This window comes from Accipiter gentilis, unplaced genomic scaffold (assembly GCF_929443795.1).
Source record: "Accipiter gentilis unplaced genomic scaffold, bAccGen1.1, whole genome shotgun sequence".
Lineage (NCBI taxonomy): Eukaryota > Metazoa > Chordata > Aves > Accipitriformes > Accipitridae > Astur > Astur gentilis.
Genome location: NW_026060952.1, coordinates 518,680 through 545,335, shown reverse-complemented (window position 1 = coordinate 545,335; position 26,656 = coordinate 518,680). Strand labels below are relative to the sequence as shown.

General features: G+C 48.5%; 2 protein-coding genes across 20 annotated transcripts in view; both read right to left on the bottom strand.

Annotated features, from left to right (window-relative positions):
- Positions 1-26,656, bottom strand: part of LOC126037137 (electroneutral sodium bicarbonate exchanger 1-like) — a 630,736-nt gene that overhangs the window by 385,946 nt on the left and 218,134 nt on the right. For 7 of the 19 annotated variants that reach the window (XM_049797401.1, XM_049797402.1, XM_049797404.1 and 4 more), the window contains 2 exons: positions 25,759-25,920; positions 24,917-25,030 (listed from right to left, as the gene is read on the bottom strand). The exons of 11 other annotated variants lie outside the window; for them this stretch is intronic. In XM_049797401.1, the coding sequence (XP_049653358.1) occupies positions 24,917-25,030; positions 25,759-25,920 (276 nt within the window). The remainder of the gene's footprint in view (positions 1-24,916; positions 25,031-25,758; positions 25,921-26,656) is intronic. One more of the 19 variants, XM_049797395.1, reaches the window with a different exon arrangement.
- LOC126037142 (electroneutral sodium bicarbonate exchanger 1-like) lies at positions 19,709-23,783 on the bottom strand. Its single transcript, XM_049797415.1, has 7 exons — positions 23,553-23,783; positions 22,672-22,740; positions 21,963-22,136; positions 21,726-21,863; positions 21,147-21,247; positions 20,521-20,625; positions 19,709-20,250 (listed from the first exon to the last, which is right to left on the bottom strand). Exons 1-6 carry the CDS (start codon positions 23,760-23,762, stop codon positions 20,538-20,540), a joined length of 780 nt encoding a protein of 259 aa, XP_049653372.1. The 5' UTR covers positions 23,763-23,783; the 3' UTR covers positions 19,709-20,250; positions 20,521-20,537.

The following is a 26,656-nucleotide window of genomic DNA, read 5'->3' as shown; positions in this document are numbered from 1 at the left end:
AAACTTGTTTTCATAGACTTGCAGGAGAAACTGTAAGCTATTGATCCAGTACAGCACAGAACTGACTCGTACCTGTTACCAGGAAGTGCTGTACTTCAACTGTTTTTTCTTACAGGCTGCAGAGTTACTGACGAAATCCTGCACCTAGTGCCAAATAAAGAGACCTTCCGGCTCACGCTCCGTGCAATTAAACTGTGGGCAAAACGTGAGTAATGTGATTGTTTGTGATCTTTAAACTTTCCAGAGGCACCTCGTGCTGAAAAAACAATGGCACTAGAAGTCCTTCATCTTTGGATAGCTGTTTAAATATCAGGTTTTAGTTCAAAACCTGTGTTTTAGTTTAGATTCAAGGACTGTCTGTGGGGTAGATTCTGTGTTTTTTTTTTAATGGGGGTGGAGTGGGGAGATGAGGGGAGTGCCTACAAGACAAGGTGCTGCACTGCTTACCAGGAACCTGACTAGAAAGGATAAAAAATGCCCAGTGAAGTATAAAAGCTTGATAGATAAGGAATAAGAAAATACCGTTTGCGCATGTGACTAGAGCAAGTGCTAGAAGAATGGCAGAACCTTCTTCTCAAGGGAAGTTGGAGCGAAGCAGTAGCTGTAGCAGTGCAGGCAAATTTCAGAGTAGCGGTATTTTGGGAAGTGGTGTGGTAACGATTCTTTTTCGCATCGCTGTAAGGACCAACAGTTTTGGCCTCGTTGCACTGCAAAAATAACTGTCTTGGAGGCTGAAGGGTGCTAGGTATTCTATAGATTGTGAAGGTGGTGCTGTAAATTTGAAGGACTATACTTGGGCATGGGAAGACTACAGGGCAACGACAATGTCTGCATTGTAGGACGTGGCATTTACTCCAACGTGCTGGGATTTCTTGGTGGGGTTTCCTGTGCTGTGCTAGTAGCGAGAACGTGTCAACTCTATCCAAACGCTTTGGCTTCTACTCTGGTGAACAAGTTCTTCTTGGTTTTTTCAGAATGGTAAGAGCTATTGATGACTATTTTGATTTGCGTAAAGCAGTAACACTTTCTGAGGTGGTTCTTTATATAAGATTTAGACCAACACCATTCAGTCCTACCCTGAATTACATGGCAGAGTCAGTGCCTGGCTTTTCTTGTTTAGGGAGTGGCCAAGACCTGTATTGCTGAAACAACAGGAAGAGAGCAATCTTAACTTAGCAGTATGGGACCCCAGGGTATGTAGACATGGAATTTGGAAGCCTTGAACCTTTCTTCTAAGCTAAGCTGCTGGTGCTGAGCACAATTGTTTTAACATCACAGGTGAACCCATCAGACCGATACCTCGTAATGCCTATCATCACCCCAGCCTATCCGCAGCAGAACTCTACGTACAACGTATCTACATCAACGCGAGCGGTAATGGTGGAGGAGTTCAGACATGGTAAAGTTCTTTCCATGCTTATTAACTGCTTAAAAGGTGTCATTCTTGCAATATGAAACCACATTACCTGACTTGGTTATATTCCGTGCGGTGTTGTGCCCTTTTAGGCAGAAGAGTTCTCTGGGAAGTCTACCTGTTGCAGGCAACAAGGGAGCAGTTTTACAATGAACTGTTGTAGTAGGCGTGTATTGTGTCAAGGGAATTCCTGCTTTTTGATCTGTCAATTACTGTTCAAAACCTTTCTCTTGTAAAGTTTCTATCACGCTCTGCTAGTCTTAAAAACAAAATGGTAGTAAGGTTTTCAACCTTAATTGTAGGTCTTGCAGTTACGAATGAGATTCTCCAAGGAAAATCAGGCTGGTCAAAGCTCTTTGAACCACTGGACTTTTTTCAGAAATACAAGTATGTATGAAATCTGTTACCTGAACTTGAAATGATTGCCGTACTGGTTAGCATAGTGACTTTTAGCTTGCAGTCGAAATACAAGATGGCATTGATATGTTTGTTTTTCAGAAGCTGGAGGTAGTCATAGGAATTTTGGTAAGGATAAGTATAGGGAAGATAGAAAAACTGTTTGTGTTTTGCCACTGACACTGTTTTTATTAACAAAAATACCAGCTCTGATACTTAGAATGCAGCAGAACACGATTCTGAAGGATGTAATCAGTTTTTCTTCAGTTAATACTGTGCTGCCTGCAGGATATAATGTGTCTTGTCTGGAAGTCATTTTCTATACATTTAAGGCCGTTTTGGTTTCATTTGAAGGAATATCAAGTCCTGAGCTAGAATGTTACTTTTTCTTTTCTTCTAGACATTATATTGTGCTGACTGCTAGTGCCTCTACTAAAGAGCATCACTTAGAGTGGTAAGTCTTGCTTTGAGTGTGGGTTCAATACATCATTGACGCTCAATTCAGTGTTGCGCTTCATTTGGTTAATACAGTTCACAAAACTAAAGTATTTGACTGTGCAGCTCAGCATGGAATACAGTAGGGAGGTAAGTAGACAGTTCCTCAGCAAAACTAAAAGCTTTCTTGTGAAGGGAAGTTAGCGTAAGTAAGTTATCTTGCTGTTTAAGAAGTTAAGCTAAAGACCTAAGTCATGATGAGAAGGAACAAAGAGGGTTAGCGTGCGTATGCTCTGTGCCATCTGGAGAAGCAGACTCCTTAGGAGTCTAAGGAGACTACTTACCCAAGGCTACTTCAGTTAGGAAGATGTTCCTTGTTGCAGAGACTGAAGTAAATGGGGATTACTTGATGTCATCAGATGTGTAGTGGACACTGGAGAGCTTGATCTTTTACTGACTTATAGAGCAGTGGTCTCCAAACTTTTGTGCACTCCTGTGAGCAAAACAAAAAAAAAAAAGTAATTTTTGAACACATAGTTGCGGTCTATGTCTACTTCTTTACAAGTTACGTACACATTACTGAAGTTCTAATCTTTTCTTCCCGGACCCAGTGGATTGTCTTGTGCACCCCCTGGGGTACATCCCCCTCCGACACTTTGAAGATGACTGTTGTAGAGCCTTAGAAGGCTTGGTTTCATAGCTTTTTTACTGGATGCAATATTTAATTTAGGACTAGACTGCACTCAACGCTAAGTTGCTCTGGTAATGTAGTCCGCCTGTTCCAGAGCCTACTTTTCTCCAGTGAAGTGAAACAAGGCTGTTTAATCGGGGTGAAACCTGACCGTCTGCACAGAGTACCTGAATGCTGATAAATAGTGTTTACTACGTTTTAATCTAGTAGTGTGCTCAGGCATCTTGTGTTTAGTGCTGGAAATGATCCTCTCGGCATGCTTGGTAGTGGATAGGTAAATTGCAGGAGTGCTGATCTACTTTGTGAAAGGTAATGTGAGAACCCCTTCAACTGTGGTTAGAGAAAATGACTGCTGCTGACGTGGTATTTGTCACTGTCTCAAGGCAGACATGCCAGTAATAACTTGTTGAACCTGTGTGAATGGGGTGACTAACTGTGAGTCTTGAAATAAGGGGAAACGGTGAGGAATTAAGGTACTGTAATGTGTGTGGTGTTCTTTTTCTGAAGAAACGAGTGCTTTGCCTGCCTTGCTCAAGTAAGCAAGGAAAATAGCTGTGTGTACCAGACCCCTGTTCTGAGGGCACCTTGGTTATACTTCAGGGTTCGGTTTGCGGTCTAAGGCAAATGATTGAATTCTTGAGCTACCTCTGAAAGACACCTTATTTCCTGTTTAAAAACAGCTCTAGTAGGTAATACCTCTTACCTGAACTTGTTAATTTGTTCACTTAAAAATCGTGTCAGCTACAGCTTGATGTCAGTCGCAGTTAGGTATACAACAAGGAGTTCTGGGCAGAGGGCTTAGAGCCAAATAGTTTTTAATGTGAGATGTTTTAAGTGGAGAAGGCTTATTGTATCTCACAATAAAGATGAGGAAAGTTCTGGCTGCAGTAAAAGCTGACGTTTTTGCAGTGACAGAAATGGCAGCAAACGGGGCTTAGTTTTGCATCTGGGAAAATGAAAAGCAGAAGACAAACTTGCTTCCGTTTGCTATAAGAACAAGTTTAGTTCACCAACTCTTGAATGGATTTGGGAATAGATGGCACATCTCTGTTGTTCATCAACATAAGATACTTGTGAAGAACGTACAGAGTTCTGACTGCTTTCAAGGGTATCAGTGTTTTAGGTAGAAGGGTAAAATGCCAGTACTTCATTTAAAAGAATAGCCTTGGTGGTCATGATACATTTCTTGGGTAAGTCTCTGATGAGACTGTGTTGACTGGATCGTTTGTTTATTAAAGGAACGATATTTTTCAGTTTGGCTGGAAGAGGGTAAACTCTTTTCACAGATCAGTCTGCAAGAAGAATAGCATCTTTACTCAGGTGTAATGGAAGAGTTGTGCTTGAGCCTTTTCTAAACAGTTGTTCTCCTTGATCTTTGGGGTAAAAAGGAGCTTTGCTGCACTTCAAAATGCAGCCAGAGGTGCTGGGAATCTGCTTCTTGTTGACATTTTCATCATAGGTTATATGTTGAAGTGTTGTGTCTGACCTGTTAAGAGTACAAGTTAAACTTACTTACTGCCTCTGTCTTTGGAAACTTTGAAGCTCCAATGTCCCTGAAAACATCTCCAACTCCAGTGTGTGTGATATAAATATCTAGTATCTGCTGAGCTGAATGAAACTTACTACTTACTTACTGACTGGTTAGCATTTTTGGTATTAGCATTGTATTATAAGAAGGCAGATAACTACTGTGCTGGATACAGTCAAAAATGAGTAAATGTCTCTTGTTCTTATCAGGATTGGCCTTGTGGAATCTAAAATTCGTGTGCTGGTTGGAAACTTGGAGAGGAATGAATTTATATCTATTGCACATGTAAAGCCACAGTCTTTCCCTGGCAGCCGAGAACTTTGTAAACAGTGAGTTTCATTACTTTTCTGAACTAGAGTTTGGCCGATGTATTGTACCTTGTTTATATTCCTTCACCTCAGCTTACCTGTGAGAGATGTTCAGTTATGTACCTACTGTTTTGTAGGTACGAGGTCTGCCGGGCAAGGTTCTGAGCATGTAGGATCTTTTTAAAGAAGGGAGAACTTGAGGGAGGAGTTCTCGGAGAACTTGAGTATGGGCTGACTCCAATCTTTAGCTGCTGCGTACAACTAAACTGTTTTGCTTAATCCCTTCTTGAGAGTAGATGCTAGCACCCAAATAACTGGCATCTGTGCATAAATGATAGATTTGTGACTCTGTCTTTTTAGGAGTGGATATGTGTCAATGTGGTTTCTTGGAATCGTGTTTAGGAAAGTGGAGAATGCAGAAAGTGTTAACGTTGATTTAACGTGCGTTATACAGTCATTCAAGGATACAGGTAAGCCTCTATTTTGCTCTAGTCTCGTAGGGTTTCGATTTTTAATTCTAGTGCAAGTTGCTTCACAAAGTGAATTGTGCTTCCTTCTGGTATTAGCTATTAGCTATTTCTGTAGAGCGTGACACGTAGAAGATTAGCCTTAGAAACATACTATTTTGACACCTTGGCAATGTAAGTCCACCTTGAAACAGAAGTGTGTACTACAGCCCTATGTACCATATCCCATATGTGAAATAACAGTTCTGCAGATCATAGTGAACGATCAGAAAGGAACTGCGATTCCTGAAGTGGACAGTCAGGTGTGAAGCCAGGAGAGAGATGCCCGTTTACTGGGTGTAGCTACACTTGTCAAAAGCAGTTGTCAATTACTGAACTTTGGAAGTGGGAATTAACTGTATCAGGCTCTAAAAGAAGTTGTGAATGCCTGCTGACAGTATTGTTTCCAAAATAACAGTTTCTGTACGATACCATCCCAGAACTTTGAAAGGCAGTGAGTGGTCACATTGTAATGACATGCAGTCTTGCACGTCAAGCTCCGTGTTCATCTTCCTTTATTCCTTTTGATAGATGCAGAAATAAAGTCATATCGCAAGCGTTGTTAGATAATGCTAGAATAAAGGGGCTTGGGGGGGAGCAGTCATTTGAAAGTACAGGTCTTTTCCAAAGTCGGTTTACTTCTTCCCAAGCTGACTGCTCTTGTGCCTTTCAGAAGTGCACGTGTGCTGTGAGGCTTGTGCCTTGCTATCGTAATGACAAACTAAGGAAATCGGGTTACTCTTCGGGAGTGACGAGTGTGTTTGGACAAAAAGTTCTAAGCAGTGGACTCCTTTAAACTCTTCATCAGTGCAAACAAACATTTCTCCATGGTACCAGCATGAGCTGTGTGTTGTGTTGCTCAGACAACATGAGTAAATGCAGTAAAAGCGGACCTTCTTTTTAGCTCATGCTTTGGGATATGAGACAAGCACAGAAAAGAGGCATCAAAACGCTTTTCTGAGTTTCAGGCCAGGTGGGGTGACTTCCTCAGACTTGCACTGTTACCCGAACCGATGCTTGTCTTGTACGTTACATCCAGTGGCACTGTGTTTGAATGTTGTGGCAAATGTAAATCATGTCAACAACTTTGACAAATACCCAATGCAAACATTCCCACTAAGCTACAACACTAAATTTCCTGTTAGTTTACAGCCAGGCTAACCACCTCAATGTGCTAAAGGAAGGTGTGAAGATTGAGGCAGCTCATGTGAAGAGAAAGCACCTCCACCATTTTTTGCCTGCAGAAACCTTACCGAAAAGAAAGAAGGTATATTAAAAATTGGGCTCTTCTGGCAATATTTTTTTTTTCCTTTAATAATTACTTGAAGACTTCATTATTTTGATGTTGTTGTTTCAGCAAAGCATGCCAGGTACTAGTCAAAATGCTGGTGGGCTTCAGCGCAAAAGGACTTCTTCAGCTGGAAGCTGTTTGGACAGTTCCAGAGACACGGGCTCCAGAACACCGGAAAATTCCTCTTCATCACATAAGATTGCTAAAGTGGACACCTCTCCACTGAGAGAGGTGGAGAGAGAAAGGTTAGCACCATAACCTTAAAGCTGTGAAGAAGCTGCTTTTTAACTGACTCGCGATGGGAATGAGGTCTGGGATTTCTTGTTTGAATCTGTGTTGTTCATAAGCACGTGGAGGGCTCTAATGGCTTCAGGAACAAAGCTGTCATCTCCTTTGGGCACGTGGGGGGAGGCAGGTTAAAGAAATCCTTGAAAAAATGAATTTAATATCCATGAAGACATGTCGGAAGAAAGGAGAAGTGGATACCGGAGGAATTATTTGGTCTTGAATGTAGATCTCCTTGGGTTAGTGTGTAACTTGAAGCCCGAGTGTTTTCCATGTAGGTAATTTTGTTCTTTCTAACAAAAAGTATGGTTAATGCCAAGCAGTATGATGTTCTAACGAAGTGCTGATCTTGATCACAGCAACACTAGAGCTGCTGCTGCCTTGGTGCAGCAGTATGAGAACTCGGGCAGTAAAAGTGTGTGTCACTTCCTGGGAGGTCTGCTTGTTCATAAGCTACTTCAGCCCAGGAGGAATATGTAATCCTGAGAGTAATAGCCCAAGAGTACCAAATGTGTAATGCCTGCTGTGTTCAGACCATTTGGTACTGGAGGAGTGGCATTAAAACTAAAATAAAATGGGATGCCCGTATGGGTAGAGCAGATCCATTCATGGAAAGCAGTACAGAGTGCTGGAGGTACTAAGCTGGAAGACAGTGCAAGTACATAGAGACTGACTAAAGAAAACGCTGAAGTTTAAATTTGCGGTCTGAAGTTCAGCGGTCAAAATGAAGATCTCGTGCTAGATTGCCTGGGAGTTTGTTGTTTGGTAGAGCTGTGACAATGAACTAAGAAGACAGACATTTGTCTTGCATGGGCTTTCTGGAAAGGAAATGTATAGTATTTTACAAACGAGCTTTTTATAACTCTAGCATCTGACTCTTACAGAAATGCTGCATACCAGAAATCTAACGGTGCTAACAAGAGAGAGAAGCTACCTCGTGTAGCTGAGCCATCAGTGTCTAAGGGACTCTCCATTCCTGTTACTGATTCAAGTATGTATTGACGTGGTGGGTGGAATGCAGTCTTTAATTTCACGGCTGAACTCTAGAAGCGCGGTGTCTCTTACAGAAGTGGAGGCTACAGTTGCAATAAGAACATTGGGACCTCCAGTTGGTAGCACCATTCCAGGACGTAACACAGTTTCTCAACCAGGAGGACGTTTTGTCCAAGGACAGCATGAATTAAGTGGGACTGGAATTACAGATCCTAAGAACAGTGCACCTAAACGACCTTATTCAGTGACCACTGAAGGACCTCATTCACCTCCATCAGAAGAACGCCCCAAAACACTAGCAGACGGAGAAAAGGTAAGGAAGGGGGGCTAGGCCAGGGAGGGTTTGAAGTAGAATTAATTCTTGATGTACAATGCATGACATAACTGAGAAGAAATGCATATATACATCCCCAATGGATTCAGGAATCTAAATTTAAGCATAATGCTAGTTTTACTAGGATGTAGGTGTGAGAAATTGTCTTGAACGGACTGTATAGCTATTAAACAATTTTTTTCCCCCGAGATCTGGCACTAGTGACTGGTTTTGGTCTGGTGGCAGGCTCTCTAAATACTACTGTACTTGTATATTACTGCACTGACCCATTGCTCAATGAACTGGAAGCAGTTCTTCATTCAGAAAAAAACGCAAATCTCAAAAGGAAGAGGACATGAATGTTATAAATGTAGACGTATGAGCTAATCTTGTTCTGGCAGATGATTTTCGAATGCCTCTTGATAGTTTTGCTGCTTTAGAAATCAGCAGCCTACTCAACAGGTTGTCCACTGCTGAAACGACCGTGTGGAGTTGCTTGTTAAATCTGGGTTTTGTGGGAGCTTTTGATTAATGCTTGATTTGTTTTCTTGCTATACATAACTCTCCTTAAACAGCTGTTTGTGTGGCTTGACCTCTGATTTGAGGCAAAGAACAACTAGAAAAAACTCCATTTTGACACTTGTAAAGAATCAGCTTGCAGAACTGTTACCTACTATTGAATACTTCAGGTACAGATTTCAAGGTTTGGGTAGTACGACTTCTTGCGAGGCTTGAGATTCCTGTGTGGTAAGGGTAGTGTTGTCTAAATGTTGTTTTAAGAATGGCCACTAACACAGTTAATGTGTTGACTGGAAGCTGTACTCAAATATGAAGGTAACTTCAGTATAGCAATTATTTTGAGTCTGTGTATTCTGTTCTTCTAGTTAACTGGCCAGGATTCAGCATTCAAAGGCGGCGGCAGTCCAGAAGATGTCAGCAGCAGATCTACAGACAATGTAATTAGGAAGGGGTTTTACTCAGTGGGCTAACTGAAAAGCTGAATGGACTCTGCTAGTGCCTAGACTACCTCACATCAGTACTCTACGCGTTTATTGATGTAAACAAAAATATGCTTTTTAGTTTAACTTCTTTCAGCCTTCATTTCCCAAATATGTTCTTGTAAGAGTTATCCCTATTAGTCTTTTTAAAAGTCTTGACTGTCACTAGCTGAAACAGCTTTGGAAAAAGCCACAAAAACCAAGCTGCCCTGTGACTTGGATTCAGAATGTAGGTAAACAGGTTAACTAGTTACTGCAACCACGTTGTGGTGTCAAGTGTGTCTGAACGTGCTTGTATTCATTTGTGCTTTCCTAGTGCATGTGCATATATTGTTCTTCTCCTAAACTATTTTCCCAGTTGGCACATACACTCCTGGGCATCTATCAGAATGGTGCTCAGCTTCCTCAGCTAGCAGCTGTCCCCTGCCTAACACGGCCACGCGCTACACAAGTATTGCCTCCCATGGAGGCCCATAAATAATTGTGGTATTGAAGACAACGCAGCAGAGGATGCTACCAAGGTATGGAGATGATAGACGTGTCCCATGCCGTTGTATCTGATTTTTGTCTTGAGACTGCTCCAGCATGAGACTTGAGGGCTTTTTTTGTTGTCGCTGGGTAGGAAAGCTAAACTCGGAACACACAGCTGAAGATGTACTTAAACATTGCAATAGCCAAGGCTGTTGTGGCACTGCTACCCACCTGCAAGGGAGAGTCTTGAAAGGAATTGGCATGCAGAGAGTGTTTTCAGATAAACCCTGAAAGCTGTTCTACGTGGTTACATGAAAACTTGTAGTAGTCTGAAGTTCCGGTTCTGTAAACTGGTAACACTGCTTACCCAGTTAAGTGCATGAGGGTTTTTTGAGGGGTGGGGAGAAATTCTGATCCCATGAAACAAATGTTGTGCTCTCTCTCTATTGTAACTTCTTTATAACTTGGTGTTTTTGTAAATGAAGTTGTATGTTTTTCCAGAGAATTTTCGTATGTACTGTAAAATACTGTCTTCCAAAAAGATTTTTTTTTTAATTATTATTAATTTTTTTTAATGCACGTGGGATCTGCTTAAAAACCCCAAACAAGTAAACCAAATGTAAGGCGGGCAGGGCAGTGCCAGAAAAAGTATGTTCTACAAAGTGATGATGTCATGGTAGAGTAAATTTGAGGAGACTAGGAACACTGCTTTCCTGCTTCTAGTATTTCCAGGTTTTGAATTAACACCCTCTGAATAGTGCAGCTTGCAAACTGCGCTGACAGCTGAAGTCCCATTTTGCTGTGCGGACAACAGATACCCCTGACTTCTTTTAAAATTAGTTGCTTGGCTTAAACCGCAATTCTGAGCTCTGATCATTTTAAGCATCCACCTCAAACCCTAGTGACAAGACCGAAGGGGCATGTAGCTACCTTGCACGGTCTTCATTCTCCAGCATTCCCCCTACTGCTGGTATTCCAGACTTGTGGAGAAAGCATGACCATGACCGTATACTTACCTTTTTTCCTTATTACCTCTGGCTTCCAGCTTGCTTCAAGTGCAATTCATCTCTTAGAAAATGTGCCTTAGTGGGTTTGAGAGGTCTTATTCCTCCTTCTCCCCTCGAAAAAAACCCAAAACTTAAGAGTGCAAGGCTTAGGTTTACTCACAGGTTAAAATTAAGAAAGAGAACCTATGTTACTTCAGTGGCTTTTAGCAGAGCTACACCCTGAGTTTATAAAATGGTTACCTTGGTTTTGTGACCTGGGTTAAAACCATGGTCTTTCAATACTGTCAAGTCTGTGTACTAGTTACAGTAGGTATACAACTTCAGCACTTGTGTAAATAAAACTCCATCGTTAATTTGAAGGAATTAAAGCTGAAGTAGGTGATAAGATAAACGGCAAAGCAACTATGAAAAGTGTTTTGTAATGGTCTACAAGCCTGTAATATTACCATGCTTTTAAACAAATTCTTCCACTTGACCTGTTAAAGGCTGTTGTGCCCTTAACCTCTAGTCAGCACATGCATTTCTGCAGCTGGTCTCAAACTAACCTAGCTAATTGATATCAAAGTATATGCCTGTACATGGATTTATTTTTTTTAACTCTTGCTTTGCAGAATTATCTTCTAATTGTGCTTTGTTGTTGTTGTTGTTGTTGTTTTCCCCCCCCTCACTCTTAGGGTGTTAAGAAGAAGTTTAGGAAGAAGTCAGGTTACTAGTTTCCTGGACTTGATCCAGCATGGGTCAGATTACACGCTTTATTTTAATGTACCCTGACTCAGCGCTTGGCCGCGTGCAGAGAGATGTTGCTGTTCTGGAGTTTCCCTGGCTATTGCAGAGGTTGGATGCTGCCCCAGCACTATGCAGATTAGATTACAGCTGTTTTAAATAAAGTTCAAACTGCACCAGTTCAACTGAAGTGTTTTCCTTTGTTTATGGAGCAAGTCTTCTGTCAAAGTGATTGAAAGGCAAGTTCCTCATGCATAAAGACTCCTCTCCCTACAATACTCAGAAGGAAGCAGCCCAAGCTAGAGACAGTATTGCCAAGCGTGGTTCCTGTCCTTTAGGGTGAATCCCTCCAGCAGGCTTTTCTATGCTCTGGGAAACATCTGCGGTTATAACTTTGCAGCTGCTGTTGGCTCTAGCAGTCCTGTCTGAATCTGGTCCAGCGCAGGTCACCAAGAGTCAGTGCTAGAAGCAGCGCTTCTTAGCTGTTAGCAATTGCATCATCACATCGCTTCCTGGCATAGTGTCTTATCACTGATCATCTGGGGACAGAGGTTTTTATTCATTTGCCAGATGGAGCTGGTAGTAGGGCAAGTTCTTTCTGGAATACCTGAAGGAGAGAAAAGCTGTATGTGGCCTTCTTTCTCATTTTTGTTTTTACTGAAAAGCGAAGCAATCGGTGCTAGCTTTGCAAGATCCTCAGGGTTATCGACAAACCCCAGGTAAGTAAATGCCTAAACTAAAACAAACCCTAGTAACAAATGCATTGTTTTCTCTTGCTTCTGCCACAATGCATCCCCCTAAGACCCTAAACCCAATACTGAATGTATTTAATTGTGATTGTGCTGAACACAAGATGACCAGAGCCAGAAAATACCTTGGACTTGAAGGTGAGGGAGGCTCCTTGATGCCAGACTTCCTGCAAACTTTGCTGTTTTCTGTCTGCTTTCTTAGCTGGTTGCTGTGTGTGTGGCTTGGAGGTCCAGCTGGAGGGGGTGAGGGATGCATGATCAGTCTCCTTAAAGAGGAGCAGCTCTGCGTTGAGATTGTGTACGGTTAGTAACTTTGAGCAAGACGTTCCATTGCAGGAATTAACGTCTCCTGTGGTTTTACTTGTTAGGTCTAAGCAAAGAAGTGGCTCATGTGAAGTCGCCTCCGCTTCTGCTACTGCAGTGGGTTGGTGTAACTTCTTGCTACTGCTTCTGCAACTGCAGAAACTAGAGAGAGCAAGTAATAGAGGGGTTGGGGGGTCCAGCCGCAGCCCCCTGCTTCCTGGCCAGCTCTGCTGTTGCTCTGCCTTTCGTCGAGTGCTGCGGGGCCAGGTTGGACTAAGCAGAGTCCAGTGGGGTGTTTTCCGAGAAGGAGGCGAGGGGTGGGCTGTTGAGCACTGCCTGCTGCCTCCTAGCATGCTGGTCAGCATGGACTCCCTCCCCTTCCCTGTGCCTGAGGGTTTCTTCAGCCACCATCTACCCCTGGGGTGCCCAGCTCCGAGCGTGGCCCGAGTATGACTACCTGTGGTTGGTAGTCGGTTTGTTTTGTGTTTCCAGGTTTTCTTCCTTGGAATCATGTTGTCCACAAAGAAATGTCATTATCCATCCCATTTCTAATTCAGTATCTACCGATCTAGTGTGACCCAGAGCCTGTGTGAAGGAGGAGCCGCCCCAAAGGATCCTGCAGCGACCTGTTTGTCCACAATCCTTTCTCCGAGTCCACTTCTGGAACTGCAGGGGCAGTGCTTGTGTGCAGAGTCCCGGAACAGCAGCACTGCCAGGGAGCCCCAGCGCCTGCTGTGTCCAGAGCTGCTCTTTCCACCGCCACACTCTCCTCCTGAGCCCTTCTGGTGTTGTAAGGCCGGAGTGCTCCAGCAGCTTGGCCACAGTTCTCCCGTGTGGCCATCCTGTGACAGCAGGCAGGGAAAGGCACTGGGCACTGCTGGGACAGAGCTCGCCATGCTCCAGAGCAGCATTTGCGTCATGGAAGGAGACCCCCTCAGGGCAGTGCCTTAAGGCTTAGGTCTTCTTCCAAAGTTTCTCTCAAGAACATGCAGGCTCTGGCCATGTCCACCAAAAATTACCCTGTCCCGTATTTTTAAGCTGCTTTTTAAGCTCCAGACTAGCTGAACGAGAAGATATCCACTGTACATTTAATTGAGAAAGATGTACGCAAGACGCACCAGCTGGGGACTGATGCTGCCAGCAGGTTCAGCACCCCAGGGGAAGAGGAGGGCAGCCACCCTCTCTGGCTGGAAGCCTGTCGGGGCTTCAGCGTTTCAGCTTTGGTGGCCCCAGGCTGCTGCGGAGCCGTAGTCCAGTCTCTAGGGCTGCAGGGACCCATGCCAGGGGCTGTGTGGAGGGAGCTGGGCAGGGGCAGGGCTGCAGGAGGTGATTGCAGGGCTCTGACCCCAAGCAGAGTGGCTGCAGCACTCGTGTTTGACCCCCAAACCTTGCCTCATCAGTGCCTTTACGGTAGCTGGAGATCCTCATACTTACACATGAGGAGTTGCAGGCGTGATCTGTACCAGCAGTGGCTTAGGAACCCGGACCGGGGCTAAGCCCCAGCAAGAGCCTTTGCACAGAGCTGTTGCTCTGCAGCTCCCTGGCTTGCCTCCCAAAACTCCTCATCCAGCAAAACCTCCCACACTTATGCGGAGCTTTGATTCTTGGGGCTCCGCTGTTCCTCTTGCTGATGCTAATGCCCTTGGCATCAGTTCCCATAATCACGGATTGCTATGTAAAATATTTATTGCAGGACTTATCCTTTTTAAAAAAAAAACAAACCAAACCCACTTTATTTACATAAATTACAAAATAAAATAATCACACTTTTGCTCACACTAAAAATCTACTCTTAAATTAAAACGCGGTTGGGCTCAGCACAGCAAGGAGCCACAGCAAGGTCGTTGCTAGCAGAGCCTTGTGCTCTTAACACAGCGTTCCATTTTTATAGCTCTCATTTTTATAGCTTAAACCATGATAGAGACAGAGTCACAGCAGCACAGAATGGATGCTGAAAGAGACCTCTAGAGATCATCCAGCCCACCTCGGCTGCTTGAGCAGGGCCAGCTGCAGCAGGCTGTGAGTCTGCTTCTCGAAGGTTCTATTGGCTGCGTTGCTCCCAGGTTGTGGAGCTCGCATGGGAAATGGGCAATGAAGAGGGATGAAGTTTTCAGGCACTTTCTGGCCGGTGCAGTGATTTTTATTTTTTTTTTCCTTCTGACTTTTTCTCCCCCCTTCCTGGTCTTGCAGCTGCCCAAGGCGCAGCCAGAGAAGTGGAGGAGGGTCCCTGCCTGGCCTGCAGCTCCCTCCCTCGCCATTCTTAGGGTGATTTGGGGTTATTTTGCTGTGTCAGTGAAGCAAAGCTGGGCTCTTGGGGGCTGAGGTCAGTGGGACCCGAGGAAGGCCGTGATGGTCTTGAGGCTTTGAAGGGCTGTGCACCGAGCCCTGTCCCCGCTGGAGGGGACGCTGGTGGTGTTCAAGACGAAGGCCTTGCAGCCCTTGTTGTCGTGTGTGCCCGTGTCCCCCCCAGCCCCCAAGGTCTGTCGTTGTCGCAGGGGCTCTGTGCTGCTTTCTGCGTGGGGCCGTGTCCGTGAGTCCTGCAGGGACCTGTCTGTCCTGGCTTCCCCACCAAAGGGCTGCTTCCCCTGGGGAAGGGGAACGGGGAGTTGTTCCCGTTCCCGTCCCCCCCCCACCATCGCCTGCCGCGCTGGTGGTGACTCAGGCCTGGGGGTGGCTGGGTTCCCCTCGGGGCTTGCTGGCTTGGATCTGGGGCTCGGCGGGGCTTTTGCACCTCTTGGGGGCTGTTTCCCGGTGCCCCCCGCACTCCCTCCCCGTCCCACACAGGCACGGAGCGGTTCTGGAGAAAGAGCTTTTAATGGGAAACACAAAAGAAAAGGTCCCATCCAAGCTGGTCTAACCCCTCCCTACCACCCTCCCCGGCCCCCCCTTCGACAAATACCCCCCCCTCCACTCCCACCCCCCATTCCCCCCATCTCCATCCCTCTCACCCCTGTCTAATCCCCCCCCCACACACACACCCTCACGTTGGCTGCCAGAGCCCTGCGCTTGCTGGGTGCCATTGGCAAGGAGCTCTGCGCCTGCCTCTTCCTCCACTTGCCGGCCGTGGCAGGTGGGGATGGTGGCAGGTCCATCCCCGCGTCCTGCCACGGCTCCTGGGGCTCCATCCCGCCGCCGTTGACTATTTTGAGGCTCAGCATGGTGTCGCTGAGCTCAGGGATGCAGTAGTCGGGGGTGAGCATCTCCTCAGGCAGCGAGAGCGAGCTGAAGTCGCGGTCTGGGGTGTCTGCGCTGGTGCCACCAGCGTCCTCGGGCACGGAGCTCCTGCTGGGAGCATCCTGGCTGACCCCCACTCCATCCAGGGAGCAACCGAAGAGCCTTAGGGCCTCTTCCAGGACCATCTCCTCGGACACTGCAAGGTCGCCTGCAGTGTCCCCAAGGGCTTCGTTGTTGGTGGCAGCGCAGGGGCTGGTGTGGACATCGCCGCCTGGGGGTGCCCCCACAGGGGTGGCCGTGCTGGGGATGTTGATCTGTGCCAGCTGCCCCTCGCTGTGCTGGTAGCCAGGGATGGACACTGGCAGCTCCAGAGGGTCTGGGGCCACCCCACTCCTCTGATTTTTGTAGGGTGTGAGGTATCATGGTTGGCCCTGGGGGGTCCCTGTGGCTGCCCAGGCCAGGGGGGCCCCGCAGCCCGTGGGACCCCACAGGGCAGCACCCGGCAGAGAAGTGGCGCCTTGGCCGAGCGTGGCGGTGGCCGGTGGAGGCAGGTCGGTGGTTGTCCACTGGATGCAGAAGACCCGGGGGTCGAAGAGGCAGCCACATGGAGCCCTCTGCAGACCTGTGTGGGTGAGGGGGAGCCGTGCTGGGCCGGGGGGACTCTCTGGGGGCACCCGCCAAGCCGGCCCCGATGGCCGACATCCCCCAGCTCTGGGCCAGGGGCGTGGGGAGCTTGTGGCCGGGGCGATCCCCACAGGGTGAGCTGCTGTGCTGGTGGGACGGGGTTGCAAATCGGGGAGGAGACTGGCATCTAGGAGGTGAAAGGGGAGAGGTGGCCCCAAATATTTGGGGAATTCTCTGCAGATGGGCTTTACTGGGCACGCGCCGCCCGGGCGAGGGCAAGGATGCTCACTGGGGCTTGCTGAACCCCCATGCGAAAAGTGCCGGGGGAACGGGTGTGATGGGGATGGCGAAGGTGCCAGAGCAGACTGGGGTGCCATACCTGCTGGTGGTGCCTGGGGGGCCCGGGCTGCAGGGAAGGGCTGCTCCCGCGTGGGCAGGCGGCACGGGTTGGCTGAGCCTAAGAGAATGAGACAGGAGCGATGGCCGGCGGTCTCCTCTGCTCTTGCCCCCCAAGAGCGTCCCTGGGCTGCAGGGGTTGGGGTCGGTCCCTACCTCAAGGGTAGAAGGTTTTGGGGAGCATGAATGGCTGGAAAAGCTGGGGCGCCAGGGGGCCCCAGGGCCCAGGCAGTGGGAGCTGCATTGGTGGCCGCGCCATGGTCCCTTCTGGCTGTTGGCTGCCAAGGACTCTTTGGTGTCTCCCCGGAAGGAATGCGGGGGCTCCCTGTGTTCTGCCCCACCCCCAAGAGCCTCCCCAGCTCCTCTTGGGGAGGGAAAGGGTTAAGGGAGGCTGGGGTGGCCCCGGGGCCTACAGGCGGCTCTCGGGGTCTGCGGGTACAAATGCTCTTGGCTTTCAACAGTATTTTTCCGGTGGGGGAAGAACAACAAGTTGATTCAGCTGAGCGAAGCGGGGACCAAGCTGCAGCCGCAGCCTCCTTGCGCCAGATGGCAAATGCGTTTGTGACCGTTGCCCGCGCTTCTGTTCGCTGCGTTGACCGGAGCGAGGCAGAAATAGGAAAAAGGACCTCGAAGGCGCGAAGGAAGGTCACGCGGTGTCGCTCGGTGGCACGCTTTCCCACAGCCCTCGCTCCAGTAGTGCTGTCAGGTCTTTCAGTCTCCTGCTGGGAAAAGCAGCAGCTCTGGATCCCCCTGGGAGGGGGCAGCCCTTTCCCTGGGTGCATGACACCCCGGAGGAGACGCACCACGTGCTCCCAGGAAAGGACTGGATTCTGCCCAACGTCCGGTGTCAGGGCGCTGGGGCTGTTTGCGCTCTACGGGATCCCAGGGATGGGGTTAGTACATCCCCTCCTCGTGCTTGGAGGATTCGGCGCTAGCAAGGACACCCCAAGGGTACCAAGGACACAGGCCTCTCGCTCCCGCTGTGTGAACAGTGTGTGGCCTGGGGGAGTCGGGACAACTGCCGTGAACCGGAGGCCAAAGATCTCTCCTGGCCTGTATCCTGGTAATCAAAGAGATTGCGCTCTGTTCGTGAGGCACCTCTGGCTGCAAGATTGTGCAAGGCCATGTGCTGCGTAACTTGTGGCAGGGACCGATGCTGGGGGCGTGAAGGCAAGCGCGCTTCTAAAAGCATAAAACTCCGTTTCATTTCAGAGCGCAGCTGAGCCACCCCGCTCCTCAAGACTCTGCCATCTGCACCGCTGTGGCTGGGACTGGGCAGTGCTGCACATCCCAAAGGCCACCGAGTCACACCCGTGTCCCTGCTGCTTTGCCGGGAGCTTCTGCGATGCGAGCGATGTTCTGGGGGGTGATCTCTTGGACTGCAGCTACTCCGTCCCTGACCGGCAGCTGGCCAGGAGGGTTGTGTCCCAGGTGGAATTCCACCTCTCTGACGAGAACCTGGCCAAGGATGCTTTCCTCCTGAAACATGTCCAGAAGAACAAGATGGGCTTCGTCAGCATCAAACCACTGCTGTCCTTCAAGAAGGTAGGCAGCGCGTTGCGTTGGCCAGCCGGGGTGGGAAGTAGGGGTAGGAATGCCTACTTTCTAAAACTCCAAAATGAGTCTTAGAGAGTTTCTTTGACCGGCTTTTCGGTATCATGGGTCCCCGTCCCCGAGTCCCTGCTGAGCGTCCCCCCCAGCAGACTGCTGCTGGCCTGAGAGCTGCTGCCCCTGGAGCAGGACGTGCTGCACAAGGACCCCTCGGCCCCCTCCTGGCCCGGCAGCAACTTCAAGCCCAGCAATTTCAGCAATGCCTTCACTGGATTGCTCCTTGCCGGCAAAGTCTTCCCTCCGCTCGGGACAGGCTTGGGCACAGGCAGCTGCTACGGCCTCTGCCCCAGCACTGAGAGCACTCGTGGCTGCGGCTGGGGGAGTGGGGTGGGTGCCTGGGCACCCTGGCCCAGCAGCCCCTCGCCAGATGCCAAACCTCTTGCCGGCAGTCCTCCGGCAGCGGCGTGGGTGCCTGAGCCCCTCGGCCTGCGGGATGCGGTGCTTTGCCTGCCCCACTGTTGTCCCAAAAGTGGGGTCGTTTACCCGGGGTGCAAAATGCCAATATAAATACAGAGCAGAGGTATTTTATTCCAGTTCATGTTTACGCAAAGATGGGGGCTAGGTGGTAATCCGCAACGCTAGCACCCCTCATGCCTAAAGGGGCAAGCTATTTATACAGTTCAGTTATACATATTCGATTTCCAAAGTTCTTCCCAAAACTATTGCCGGGAGTAGCTTATCTCGCACAGTTTCTATTGGGCTACAGTTTCCCTGCTTGGAATTAAAGGTCCAGTGTTCTTTTCTTCTACAGCGCATGCTCAAGGAGAGTGGGGGGGTAAGTCTTTTTGGTGTGGAATTGAGTTGGTGGTCATGATCTCCCCCTGCCACCTTTCTTTACCTTTCCTCCAGTTTGCGAAGATGCTTCTGACTTCATGCCTATTAGCAATTATTCAACTTTTTGGCACCTCCTGGGGTAGGATGTTCCCTTCTTCTCAGTTTTTTAGTTCTTCTTCAGGGGCACAGTTGTTAGCAAGGCATGCGTTGATCATACAAAGGGGATCTTGTTTCACAAGAGCTTTGTGGCCTTTTTCGTGTGGCTTAAGTACATAATTTCTTAAGTACATCATTTCCCCCTGTGGTGGGTTGACCCTGGCTGGATGCCAGGTGCCCACCAAAGCCGTTCTATCACTCCCCCTCCTCAGCTGGACAGGGGAGAGAAAATATAACAAAGAGCTTGTGGGTCGAGATAAGGACAGGAGAGATCACTCACCAATTACCGTCACTGGCAAAAGAGACTCCGCTTGAGGAAAATTAACTCAATTTATTACAAATCAACCAGAGCAGGGTAATGAGAAATACAACCAAATCTCAGAGCACCTTCCCTCCACCCCTCCCTTCTTCCCAGGCACAACTTCATTCCCAGATTCCCTACCAACCCCCCCCAGTGGCACAGGGAGACGGTGAATGGGGTTTACGGTCAGTTCATCACACATTATTGTGATACTTGCCAAACCAACCAAGAAAGGTAAAACTGGAGCGCAGGGAGCAAATGCTTTTCTTTCACCTTAGGCCAACTGCTCGGACGCTCTCTATGCTGCCCTGCTGCAGAGGGCATCCCTCTTGTACCAGTAAGAGACATAAGAGTGAATTAAAGCCAGAACTCCAAACCAGACCAAAAACCCAGTCGTGATCAAGAAGAAAGTGGAGAATGCATCAAATATAACAGAAAATTATTTTGGACATTCCCAGTTTACATTTGGAAAAAAGAGAAGGAAAACAAAGAGGAGGAATTAGGTATTAAAAGAAGAGCACTGAATGATAAAGCAGTAGCAGTCCCTCTACCACTACAAACCCACACCCCCACACGCACGTACGCACACAGACTTAACACCACCAAACTCCCCTTGACTGTGACATTCCCCTCAGCTTGCTGGTCTAGAGATACTGAATGCCTGAAGCACACCAAGGATAACTGAAAACATCTGCATGGCTTTAATGGGAATCCTCCAACTGAAACAAAGCGCCTTCTCCCTCTGTCTGCGTTGGCACATCCCCGAGTCACGCTCTCACTCCTCTCCTTCAAAGTCAAGATTCCTAAACGTGAAAAGCGGGAGTGGGGAAAGGTGAAGGGAAGAGAAAAAGAGGGAGAGCATCATCAGTGGAAGACCTGCCAGCTGCTGCTGATTCAGCCCTGTTCGGGGGACCACCCCAGCAGAGAGGAGCTGGTTTGCATGCCACAGACCTCCCTGCCTGTTCCCAGGGACAGGCCATTTGCTCAGCCTTGCCGGCCAAAGCGTGGGAAAAGCGTAGGTGTGCGCCGTCGCTTGCAGAGGAGCACGGTCACGTTCACGTGCAATCCTTTACCTTTTTCCTCCCTGGATTCAAAGGGTTTCTGTCTTCAAAGTGAGAGCCTTCCATACGGTCATTTGTGACATTTCATCCAGGATAACAATCTCAGAAGGATCAGTCCTGCAATAAATATTTTACATAACAATCCGTGATTATGGGAACTGATGCCACCAAGGGCATTAGCATCAGCAAGAGGAACAGCGGAGCCCCGAGAATCAAAGCTCTGCATAAGTGTGGGAGGTTTTGCTGGATGAGGAGTTTTGGGAGGCAAGCCCGGGAGCTGCAGAGCAACAGCTCTGTGCAAAGGCTCTTGCTGGGGCTTAGCCCCGGTCCGGGTTCCTAAGCCACTGCTGGTACAGATCACGCCTGCAACTCCTCATGTGTTAAGTATGAGGATCTCCAGCTACCGTAAAAGCACTGATGAGGCAAGGTTTGGGGGTCAAACGCGAGTGCTGCAGCCACTCTGCTTGCGGTCAGAGCCTTGCAATCACTTCCTGCAGCCCTGCCCCCAAATTTGATTTTCCCACCAAGCTGCCTGCTGGTTTCTGTGGGATGCCCCACAAAGAGGCAAGTGGAGAAAACTCTGCCAAACACCTTCAAGCTAATCTTGCCGGGGTTCCTGGCGCTTGGTGGAGCTTTACCTGTCACTGCTTTGCTTTGGGATATCCACGTCACTGGTCTTCCCCACGTTCAGCTGAACTGAACTTGCAGCAGCAGCAGCTTCCATGGCCCTCCTGGACTCCTGATGTAAAAAAGGGACAAATCACGTTCTCTGTCTTTGATCAAAGTGGAGATAAGCTGAATGCCCAGCACAAACTTAGCAGTCTGCCCTCCGCTTCTGCCCCTTGGCAGCTATAGGTATTAGTGCAGCAGGGGAGAAACCGTTCACTCCAAAGATTTCGGGGCAGGGGGACTGTGTGTTCAAAACACGATTATGAGCAAGTCTTGCCAGCAGCAGCAGCCGCAGCAGCATCTAATAATAATCATCATAATGATAATGACCTTTGTGAAAAATGACTCGTTTTAAAAATTACACCTGTATTCAAGCGTTCAGCTCACTGCTACTTGAGGAAACAAAGGTTACAAAAGTTACAGGCTATTGGGATCTATTTCGATTGAGTGCTGATCTTCCCCCAACATTTCCAGACAAGCTGTAAGAGAAACAGGCAATCTCACAGACACACGGAGATGTCCAGCCCCGAGGACACAGCAAGCCTTACCTCTTCTTCTTCTCCAGCTTCATTTCTGGCATCGTCCAACTTCTTCTTCCTTTCTGGCATAAGGTCATCCAGAAAGCTGAGCTCTCGCTTTGAGAAGCAGAAATCCATCGCTTTCCGGACAAATACGAGAGCCAAAACCTTCACGAATAAGAGGGAAGATGCGGTGAGCTCAGAGACGATGCCACCTCTCACTCCAACGCTGCAAACACCCCGCTGCCGAGCGGTGGCAGCTCTTACCATCATGGGAAAGATGATGGCGGCACGGGACACCTTGATGGTCCAGAGCAGGACGAGGCAGGTCAGCTGGATCGCCGTGAAGAAATGCACCTTTCGCAAGGGCACGTGCCGCAGGTAGATGAAATCCGGCTGGTGCTTCGCTGGCATCCAAAACAGCTTCAAGCGATCAAAGAACTGCGAAATAAAAGGGAAAGGTTGCCACCTTGGGACTGCGGCAAGTTGCTGGCCCTCTCGAGACGTGGAGGCACTTTGCAGCATCTCGCTTGCCGTCAGAAATCCTGGATCCCACTGCATTCCTCCTGGGAGCAGCACCCATTTTCCCTTCGCTCCATCTAGCAACCGGCTTGCCCCTGAGAGCTGCCCACCAAACGGCAACTATTCCATGCCATTCCATTATTAGCATTTCTCGGCCCACTGAATCCCCCCATGAGGATTTCCACCAGTGGTAGAAACTGCCTTCCCTTTGCACCAAATTCCCCCGCTTTTCACGTAACCAAACACTGACCTGCCCTAAACCCTGCAACAGAGAGCGCTGAACTTGCCTGGTCCTCCCATACCTCCTGTGCCTCCACCAATCTTTTTCTTACACAAAAGAGTTTCATTGCTTGCTCTGCGAGAAGTTTTTCCCATGCCACTGCTTTTTTCCCTGCTGCTACAGAGACAAAATACCAGGGAGCCGACATGCTGCACGCTGTAAAAGAGTCCGTACCTGAATTCCTCTGAGCGACGACACACCCGTGTAGAGAAAGACGCCATAAAGCACAGGCATTGGTATAAACTGGGGGGGGGAAGAAAAAAAAAAAGAAAGAATGCAATCGTTTCTTTTTCTGTATTGCATTTTCAGTATTACCACCCTCTTCCACAGGCACTGCCTAAAATTGCTTGAAGCTTTCCAGCTTCCATTCAGGCTTAGAGATGGGTCAGATATTAACCATTGTTTTGCCATTTTGTGCACACGAGTGAGCTAAGGCTCTGCTTTAGGCTGAACTTGGGAGTTATCTCTCCTCAGAATAATCCTATTTTCCAGAAAGGTTGGAGGAAAATAGGCGATTTCACCCGTGCTACCCTATGCCGCATTCTCTGGCGGTAGAAGAAACACTTCTGCCTATTCTTGGGGCAACAGGCAAAGGCCACAGGCCTCCTTTTAGCCTAGAGACGAGATTACTTTGTGGGAGGAACGTGCAAGGAAGCCCACAGGGATGACCTCAGTGTGTTTAGCTCCTGGGAACGGCTGCTCCGCGGCATTTGGGGAGCAAATTGCAGCCACTAAAGGGCTGCCTGTTTGAAACAGAGCAGATGTGCTGGTCTGAATATGCTCAACTGTAACCCATAAACATGGGTGGGCCTGAAAGACACCCAAAAATTCAAGCAGTTGCGTTGCTTGCTCGCCTCGAGCACACCAAACGGGGGCCTGAAGGGCTGCAAAACCTAACCGAGGCTGGTTCCCACCGTTGGTCAAGCCCCAAGGGTTGGGACCACCTCCTCCTCCTCCGCTCCACAACTAACTACTCAGGCCTGCAGAGAGGGGACTGTTTTTCTGTAACCTCCAACAAGCTCACGGTTGTTGGGTGGTTTGCATTTTCCTCTCACCTTTAACACGGAAGTGAAGAAGACAGAGCAGCCCATGAGCACAAAGATCAGCAAGCCAGTGACTCTCTGCTCTCGTATCCCCAGCAACTTGGGTTGTTCTCCTGGAGCTGAGCAGTCAGACTCTACTTTGAGGCTATTCACGTGGGTGATGGACAGGACGGTCGCAGCCACAAACCAGGGCAGCCCCATCACAGAGCACACCCCGAGCATCACGGCCACCACAAAAAGGTCCAGGTGGTACCCGCATCCTTTCTGCAGGCAGGAAAACAAGAAACAGAGCATCCCATAGCACAAGAGCAAGGATAACGTCGCAAGTCAGACTCAAACCCTGCTCGAGCACAAGTCAACTTCTTCAGAATTCAAAACAAGAAATGGAAACAAGCAAGGGTGTATGCAGGCTTTGCACAAGCACCTGGCATGAAAATCTGGCAGGAGTTCAGACACAATGGATATGCAGAGCTTGTGCATTAAATACTTCTCCAAAAAACAACGAGCCACAACCCAAAAGCACCAAACCATTTTTTCCACTCACAAAGAAAACTGTACCACTTGCAAGGAAGGTGTGACTCTGAGTTATCCCTGGCAGCGCATCAAAACAATTCATTCCCCACACCTGCTGCTGCTGCCATTTTAAAACAAAAACGCAGTTCTCTATTGCTCCAAGATTAATTTGCTCCCCCAAAAGGTTGCTCATCTATACTGCCCTGTCACTTGCTCCCTGCATCATCGTTAATCCAGGAGAGCATCCTGCCACGCAGCCTGACCTTGTCCCAAACCAATGCCTTCAGAAAGCATCGGGAATAAGAGCTTCTCCCCAGACCTGCAGCCCAGAAGGGGCTGGGGTCATCTCTCGCAGGCCCTTACCTTCAGCTTGTGCTCCTTCCTGTTCACAATAACGGCACTGATCTGCTGGTCCATGAATATCAAGATGGTGCAGAGCAGAGCTGGGACGAGCGCAGCCAACACCGTCCACCAAGGGTTGGGTCCTATGGGGTTGATGAACCACCCGCGGTCGTCTCTGGTAGGCTGCAACAAAGCCCACACATCAGCATTGTCTCCCAGCCCAGGCACTCCACTGGCTTTCATTTTCCCCTCCCTCCTTGCGTCAGAGCACCTCCCAGCCCTGGCTTCATGTCCCCCTCTCCCGGGGGCTTCAGCAGTGCCAGTCTCCTCTTTGCAAGCAGCTCTAGATACTTCCCCTGTAGGTATCTAGTTTTGGGGCCATCTTCTCGTTTCCAGGAGGAAGCAAGGCACTTGGAGGTGGAAGAGGAGATGGTCACACCACCAGCATCTCCTCCAGACTCAGCCCTGCCCTGCCCCGGCATCACCTTGTGGCACCCCCACGTGCCAAAACACCCCGTTACCTTGAACGCATGGGGGACCTGGAGCTTCGGCAATGGGATCCCAACCACAAAGTCAAGGAGCACCATGATGACGATGGTGAGGAAAACAGCAAAGTCGCTCACTGTGGACCGTACCTGGGGCGAGAAACCAGAGGTGAGAGGGGCATGGCAAACAGGGCCGTAAGGTGAGATGCAAGAGTTGCAGACATCCACAACATTAAGGCTGCTTAACCAAATCCCACCACCCCTCTGAGCACATGCAGCCTGATCCCTTGCTTAGATACTGCTGCTGTGTTTGTCCCTGTGAGATCTGGGGTCAGACAATAAAAAAAAGCTTAACTAGGCCAACAAGGGTTGGTTTAAGTCAAAATCTAAAAATAATAATAATAATATTAAAAATAAGAAAACACATGTCTGCCACTACAGCTACACTCACAGCTACAATGGCAACAAGGCACTGAGGCATCCTTTAGTCCTCAAAAGGAAGCTCCTCATTCGAATCTACTTTCCACTCGAGCACATAATGCGCAGAAGGTAGGGGAAAAAAAACAAACCGAAACCCCCAACCCCCAAAACTTTGGGAGACCTGACTTCCTACTACCTGAGGAGAAGAAAAAAAATTAAAAAAAATCAAACCCCAAAAATCTTCAATCTGGGGCAGGTCACGAGGCAGGTGGGAAACGCTACGATGATTTTGCACTCATGGAAATGAGTGTGGGACATCCAAGCTCTTGGAGAGCTTGGCCTGCAAGGCCAACGTTTCCCAGCTTGACCAAGGCAGGGCAAATACTGCTTAGTGCTCCAGGAAAGCCATTTTGGGAAACAAGTGCGGAGATGGACACTGGCCACCTCCTTCTACTTACTCTGGTTGGAAAGTAGCGGCTGGTTTTAAACTTCTTCAAGAAGCTTGACAGGGCAAAGGTGGCGAAGAAGAGGATGCAGCACCAGAAGAATACATCAGGGGCGTAGGGGCCGTCGCATCCACAGGCAGGTCCTTGAAACTCCCCACGCAAATACTGACATTCCTGGAGAAACAGAGCGTCAGGACACAAAGGCAGTGCACGTGCGGCAGGGAAACCTCGCATAGCTAGGGGGTTTTGAGGATCTTGGTCCAAGATCCACGACCCTGTAACTGCTCCTGCCAATGGAGATTTATATTTAATGAGCAGCAGCAGCTGAACAAGTGACACATCGAACTACACAGCGGAGAAATGAGATGTGAGGAGACACCATACGCTAGTAACACATTACAAGAAACACTCATCCAGGTGACACTCTTCCATCAGTTGCTTGCATTCATAGCACTGTGTTTCCTTAACTGCATCTGGCTTCAGTCCTCACATCTTCCCGCAAAAAACAACATGCCAGGCTCTCCCAACCCTGTGAAGAAAACCTCATCAGCTTTCCTAACTAAAAAGTAATTCTTTTAAAAATTATTTTTAAACCTGAAAAGGACTAGGATTCACAGGACTAGCATCATTACATTCACTTCACAGTCCTCCTCAAAATGGGAGAACAAAAGATAATTGACATGACAAACGCCACAGTTACAGACGTTCCTTCCTGGGGGTGCAGTTCGCACACCTAGGAGCTCATGCATGCACGAATGGGTGACGCCAGGCAGCAGCCTTCTTACGTGCCTCTGACCTCAGGAAGAAACAGATAGCATGAATACTTTTACTCCATTTGCATCCTGAGGACCAGAGATGAAGCCCAAGATTTGCCTAGATGACACAGTCAGTTCCTTTAAGGGATGAAATT